Source organism: Pleurodeles waltl, chromosome 6 (genome assembly GCF_031143425.1).
Source record: "Pleurodeles waltl isolate 20211129_DDA chromosome 6, aPleWal1.hap1.20221129, whole genome shotgun sequence".
Classification (NCBI taxonomy): Eukaryota; Metazoa; Chordata; class Amphibia; order Caudata; family Salamandridae; genus Pleurodeles; species Pleurodeles waltl.
Window position 1 is genome coordinate 1,163,191,808 of NC_090445.1, and position 7,338 is coordinate 1,163,199,145.

The 7,338-nt window shown below is 41.9% G+C and overlaps 1 protein-coding gene across 1 annotated transcript in view; it reads left to right on the forward strand.

Moving 5' to 3' along the window:
- The window catches only part of NPFFR1 (neuropeptide FF receptor 1), a 1,392,392-nt gene extending 1,385,664 nt beyond the window's left edge, over nt 1–6,728 (forward strand). Inside the window, exon 4 of the mRNA XM_069242489.1 lies at nt 4,913–6,728. Within this exon, the coding sequence (XP_069098590.1) occupies nt 4,913–5,804 (892 nt within the window). The 3' untranslated portion in view covers nt 5,805–6,728. The remainder of the gene's footprint in view (nt 1–4,912) is intronic.
- Nucleotides 6,729–7,338: the final 610 nt, after the last annotated feature.

A 7,338-nucleotide genomic window follows, 5' to 3' on the forward strand; every position in this document is an offset into this window, starting at 1 on the left:
CTATGAGTGCCGATTCAGTGCCTCTTCCTAGGCGGAATCCAGTTTGAAAGTCTGAAAGTATAGAATTGTCTTCTATGAATTGTGACATCTGGGCGAAAGCTGCTCTTTCTATCAGTTTGCCCAGGAAAAGTCCATTTGTGATTAGTCTATAGTTGTTGGAGTCTTGCGGGCCTAGTTTTGTTTTCTTTAATAACGGTCGTATGTATGCCTTTCTCAGATCTACAGGAAAAGTCCCTGTAGTTAAAGAGTTGTTGGCGATTCTTCTTACAGGTGTGGCAGCAGAAGTAGATAAAAGAATGTTCTTGAAGATGTGTGGTGGGCAAGGGTCAGAAGGGCAACTGGAAGGTCTGCTTGGTTTGACCAAATCCATAAATTCACCTTGGGATATTTGTTTGAAGGACTGTAGAGGCTGGGTTGGTTTATTCTTAGAGGATATTTTAGGAAAGGGGTTGGTGCTGATGGTTTTCTTCTGTTTTAAATAGGAGTCCTATGTGTCTGCCTTGGTTGTGTAATGAGTTGCCAGTTTGTTTGTGAAATCTTGAGTAGTGGGATGTCTTCCTTCCATGCATGTAGGTTTTTGAAATTCATTGAGAATTTTATAATATTCTTTGGTTGCAGATTTAGCATTTTGAATTCTGTCTGAGTAGTACCTTTTTTTTAGCTTTTTTGATTGATGATTTGTATATTCAGTTAAGTTTGTTTAGCTACAGTTTATCTTGACTGTTGTTTGTTTTGAGCCAGGTCCGCTGCAACTTTCTGATTTGCTGCTTTATCTTTTTAAGTTCTGTGTTTCTCCAAGGTGTTGGTTTTCTTTTGTTGTGTTTAGTTTTTCTGAGTGGTATTAGGATATCAAAAGCTTCCTGTAGCCACTCATAAAGTTTTGGAACAGAATTAATTGTATCTAGATCTGTGTTGGCTGTTAGTTGTGTTTCTAAGTCATCAAAATTAAGTTTGCTCCAAGATCGATAACTGCATGTATGTAAGTAGTTGTGGGGTGTATTGATTTGTGGAGTTTTATGTCAGAAAATTATCAAATGGTGGTCTGACCATGTGATTGGCATGATGCTATGAACGGTAACTAGTTCAGGCTCAGCAAAAATGACATCTATGATGTGTCCAGTGATGTGTGTAGGATTGTGTACAATCTGATGTAGGTTTAATGCAACTAGGCTAGTGGTGATAGCTTTTGGATGGGACAGATTGGGTTTGTCAAACCAAATGTTTAGGTCCCCAAGAATGCATAGGTTTGAGTATAATGTAATATGTTTTGAGATTGTATCTAGAAAAGCGTCTGGGAATGTTGAGTTGTTAGGTGGAGGTCTATAAAGGAGGAGAAAGTTACGGGAGGACGTTGGAGTGGCATCTGATGAGGAGGGCTTCACAACCTTGTATAGAAATGTTGTCTGTTTTACTGAGATTTATTGCCTGTTTGAATATAATAGCTAGTCCACCTCCTCTCTTGCCTATACAGTTTTGTGTGATGGTTTGATAGTCCAGAGGAAGGGCTTTATGCAACACTGGGGCCATGTCATCTCCCAACCATGATTCTGTTATGAATAGTAAGTCAGGTTGTGTGTCTGTGAGCAGGTCGTAGATGTGGTGCTTGTTTTTTTAGAGTGACCGAGCATTTATGAGCTGGCAGTTTAGAAAAAGTGTGTTAATGGCGGTGTTCTTTTGCTTATGAGAAGGATAAGCAGTATAATTTGAGTTTGAAGCAGGTGTATTTCTAGTTGTGATAACTGTGTGAGGGTCACAATAGTCTTGTTTTTCAATATAGTGTTCCTCTTCCAGCAGGTTTAGGAGGCATTTTGTTGGGTCTGTGTGTGTGTGTGTGTGTGGTGGACTTGTTGGCTGAGTGGGACATGAAGAGTGCACTGTTTTTTGTAGGGTAGCCTTATTATGTAATAGACAAGGGGATGCGAAGTTGTTAAGAGTGGCATGTTGTTTATTTTGTTTGCGTCTGTTTAGTGAGGATGGAGTATGGGTTCTGGGTGGTGGAAGAGCATGTGGATCATGATGTAAGGCTCTAAATTGTGCAATGGAGGAAAGGCGAGTGAATCAAAGTTGCTGGTTTGGGTTGCTTGTGGGAGGTGTTTGTGAAGAGTGAGAATGTAGGGGTAAAGATAGGACGGGATTTGGATTCTTTGTGTAGTCATGAGGGTGGGAGTGGGTGTGACAATAAGTATGATGAAAGCTTGTGTTGATTTGATGTGCTGATGTGTGTGGTCTGTATTGTTGTTGTGGAATACTGAGAGGGGATATTGATGTAGTTGTTTTCGGTGAGGGTTTTGTATGTGAGTTAGTGTTGGTGAGTGGAATTAAAGTCTTACAGGGGGTGTTGATGTGTTTTGGAGATGAATGTATGAGGTGTGTAAGAGGGGATGGATGTGTGTCAGTGGAGTTTGTGTTAGTTGTGATGACTGGAAGAGGTAATATGTGTGGTGGAGTGGAGTGTGAGGATTGTATGGTTGTGTGTAATTGGTGAAGAGAGGGGAAGGGCCTTTGGAGATGTCTCACTACTATGCCTCGTTTGAATATTATGAGACATGATGACTGAACAATCGGAGCTTTGCATGCAGTACATCACCAACAATAATTAGAAGGAAATACGGGGCTGCACAATTATTAGCATCAACAGCAGGTGGAGGGAAGCCCAAGAAAGCCACCTCCATTTTGTGAGCCCAACATTTTCCCTGTGCCCTAATACAGCCCAGTGTTCAAGGATTCCTAAAAGACCTAGGTAAGGAGCCCCGACTTTTCTGGGAAATGGTATTATTTGTTTAAAAGTGTTTTTCCCTGCTACCCATGCCTGTTTACTGTAGACTTTCTGTGTTTCAGGCAGCTTGACCTTTTAAAGTGGTGTTTTTTTTAGCTGTGACTGTGTGAATTTCCCTTCTCGTTTGTGGCACATGACTGCATAAAACCCACCCCCACCCCTCTTTTCTGAGTAAAAATGCTACATTCATCATGCAGAGTGTGTTTAGGAGGCTGCCCAATCTGTTTCTGTGATTTAAATTGTGTTTAGAAACTGTCTGCATCCTCTTTTTTTGCCTTAAAAAAGCCACATTTCAGAATGCGCTACAAGCAGTATTTCAGTGTTTTTTTTAAACAATCTCTCCCTTACCTGGAAAGTAGACTCTGCTAGCTTGGAAGTGTGGATTCAGCCTGTCTGAATCCAAGGAGATTCTGAATAGAGCAGCAGCTGCCTCCTCCCTGCCCACAGGGAATGGACCTCGGTTAATTTGCGCTTATATATAAGTTTCTATTGGTTTTTCATATGGTGTTGTGATAGCTTGTTGGGGGCTGGACTTTCTATTGGTTTAGGGACTAGAGTGGGGCTTGTGATTAGTGGTAGGGCTGAGATTCTGATTGGTTCCTGGTTCTAGGGCTGACTTGTGATTGGTGGTAGGGCTGAGATTCTGATTGGTTCCTGGTTTTTAGGGTTGGGGTTGTGGTTGGTTGTCAGGGTTAGGGGTATGAATGGTGATTAGGGCTGGGTCTCCCATTGGTTGTTTGAATTAGGGTTACAAATCTGATTGGTTAGGGTTAGGACTAGGTTTCTTTTGGCCAGTAGGGCTATTTAGGCCTAGGGCTCAGGGCGCCTCAGCCCAGGCGTCGTTGCTAAGGGCAAAGAGGACAAGGGCAGTTGCCTGTTTGGGCCTGTTCTGTGCTGGTAGGGCCTAGGGCCAGAATTGCTGGCCAATTCTCTATTGACCAGAAAGTACTTTACTCCCTACACATCAATCAACATGCAAACACAGTAGCTGCAAAGACATCCAACTCATGCATCACAAGCTGACCGCAGACAGATTGCTATGTCCCATCATCCAACACGATACCCCTTATACAACACCTATACACATATCCTCCACAACTACAACAGTCAAACCCCTGCATTCTCCCAGCAAACACTACTCTGTCCACTCCCACTAACACAACCTGCCATCACCCACACAACACACAACCACACTATACATTACTTTCAGCCTTCCAGATACACACTCTCTGTTCATACAAACCAGCAACACTATCCTCTGTTTGCTCCACACAGACCGCCTTTCATCATAACAATTCCCAAACCCAGCCTTCCACGTCCCTTTTCAAATTGAATATCTTTCACAGAACAGAAAACAGTCTTGCATTGTATGGGCAATGTTCTTAATTTTCTAGTTCTTTTTCTCTGCCAGATATTTGCTGTTTTAAGGTGGTTGGCTGAATTGCATTGGTTCATAGGCTGAACATTATTCTTACTATTTTATTGTGTACTGTGATACAGGAGCCATGTATGATTGTAGTACTTCTATGTCAGTGGGTGTTGTTATTGTAGCCCTTTTGTTTTCATGGTCACCCCCAATTTGTAGCCCAGTATTTATGTTTTTGGTGTGTTTGGTATTTGGACTTGGAAACCAGTCTTCCAATTCATTCATCACACATCCATTCGTCCAACCGTGCATGCACCCATATGCCAATCCACGCACTCATCTATCTACTTATCCACCCATTGAGTCATTTTGGCATTCAACCAGTCAGCATCACCCATCCACCATACATTAACTCATTGACTCACATCCATCCAGTCACCCATCAACTAAACCAGACACACCAAATGTGCTAATCTATAAAGAAGCACTCCATTAAAATGCCCAGACCTATTAGCTTGACCAAGCTTGTTAGCCCCGAGGCTGTGTGCAGAATACAAGATGCAAACAGTGCCTTTTAAGAATATCATAGTAAGTAAACTAGAGTTAGGGGACGAGATATAGTGCAAAAATACAGGACAAAATGCTCCTGCCTGAAATTTAAATGTATTAAACTTGTAAGCCATTGCTGCCTTTTTGAAGTGCTCCATTTTCACCAATTGATTAATGGTTATTTTTGTGTTTCTTTCTTTCCCTTCTTGTATGTTTAACAGGTTTCGCTGCATTGTCTACCCTTTCAGACAGAAACTGACCTTGAGAAAGGCCATTGTTACCATCATCATCATTTGGGTGCTGGCCCTCATAATCATGTGCCCCTCTGCCGTCACTCTCACAGTCACCAGGGACGAGTATCACTTCATGGTGGACGACTACAATAATTCCTACCCACTCTACTCGTGCTGGGAGGCTTGGCCCGACAAGGAAATGAGGAAGATCTACACTACAGTCCTGTTTTCTCATATTTACCTTGCCCCTCTCACTTTGATCGTCATCATGTATGCACGGATAGCTTTCAAGTTGTTCAAGTCCTCGGCACCCATCAGGGGCTCACAGACAGAGGAGAATGAGGGGAGAAGGGTTTCTAAGAGGAAAGTGAAGGTCATCAACATGCTCATCATCGTTGCATTGTTCTTTACTCTCTCATGGCTGCCTCTGTGGACTTTGATGCTGTTGACCGACTACGGAAAGCTAAGCGACCAGCAACTTAATCTAATTGCTGTTTACATCTTCCCATTTGCTCACTGGTTGGCTTTCTTCAACAGCTCAGTGAACCCTATAGTTTATGGTTATTTCAACGAGAATTTCCGGAGGGGATTTCAAGAGGCTTTCAAGGTTCAGTTCTGCTCTACAAAAAGAGCCCATAGGCAAACATATTCTGAGTCAAACCGCCAAAGGATGGTTTTTGGCGTGCGCAACCGTGTTTTTGTGGAAGTAATGCCCAGTGAATCAGCTCCGCCTTCTGATGCTGGACCAAGTACATCGACAAAGAGTGGACTCTTTTCCCTGAGGAGTGGGAGAGTTGCTCACCATGGGCTAGTGGTGGAGGACTTGGACAACAAAGGGTGTTCTCACAACACTGTCAGCATCCCTGCCTGGGATATTTAAAACACAGGGCTTTCTGACTCTCTTCTATAGGTTCAATTGTTTACAGGAAACATCAATATAAGCCAACAAAGCAGTGCACGTAAAGGGCTTGATCAATCAAAAAGTGTTATTTTCGTTTACATCGAGAACTGTTTGTGAGCAGAGAGATCAACGCAGGGCAAACACAACACAAGGATGTTATAGAGAATTCACACCGTTAAAGCAAAAAAAGGTATTTTCTCATGCAGAAACTACCAACATACACCTAGAAGGTCTACTATGACCAGGAAATGGTTGTGCTTTCCCCAGGTGTTTGCTAAACCCTCCTTTTTCTATTTTTAATTTGGTGAATATATTGTCTATTGGACCAGACCAGGACTGACCAGAAGCAATGCATGCCATTTTAACTTCATCCAAGACTATGGAAAGTACAAAAAACATTAACAGTGGCCAACAGACCTATGTACAATCCTTTAGGACATTCCGCAATAGTGTCTGACTAGTACTGCTGTTTCATAGACCCCTTGCAGATGTTTTTCTTAAAAGACTATGATCTCATAGCTGAATAGTTTTAAATATTTTAAATATTATTAATACGTGTTGTTGTTATCATGTAACTCAAGTCATATTCTGCTTCAGGGCATCACAGCTGCACAGAAGCCTTTGTAATTGTGATCGGCATCACAAGTGGTTTGTATTTCAAGACCCTCTACAATCCACACAGTCCGAGGAAATCTACATTTCAAAGTGAAACATCCTTGATATAAATGCATTTAATTTATTTTTCACTATTAAATACCATGAGTGGGCTTGTAACTGTTCTATTTAGTTGAAGTTGCTAATGTTGATTATTTTTCCTTTTTATGTGCAGTTCCTTTTCCACATTGGGTGCTTGTAATGTTCTTGTTGTTTGAGTTCATTTTTAATTTAGTAAAACTTCAATTGAAAACAGAAATTCTCTCCTCATATTCAACTATACCCAGTTCGATACACATTTAACAACAACCTTCTGACATTGAGACCTCGAGATGCGACCTTAGTAACGGAACGAATCACAGGTCTTAGTGTTGTCTTTCGAGTGTCCTGACCTTGAGAAGCATCCTGGCACTAGTGCGGAGATGACTACTTGGATTATTTATTTGGGGCTTTGACTTCCACATTCTCAAGGTCTGTGTTTTTTTCTCATTTCTTTAAAACACCCGTTTTTAATTGGTTAAGAAGGTCGACTACCTTCACCCAAGTGGGAGGCATGGCACATGGGGTTGTGGAGGGCAATGATTATCTATGCAGAATTTTCGGCAGCGCCCATTAGAGGACAGGGCATACGAAGAAAGCCTGGCAAGTGTCATAACTCCTGGTAACATCATCTGAGAAACCAGCTACAATGAGTTGAAAAGGGAGCATGTCAACCTGTTTACCTGCACATGTTTTGTGATTCGTGAGCTGGTCCGGTCAACAGCAATCCCTTGTTCCTGTTCAGACTTCCCTTATGATTTTGTTCACAAACCTTGACAATATGCAAATCAACTGACTTTTAAAAGCAAAGATCAATAGC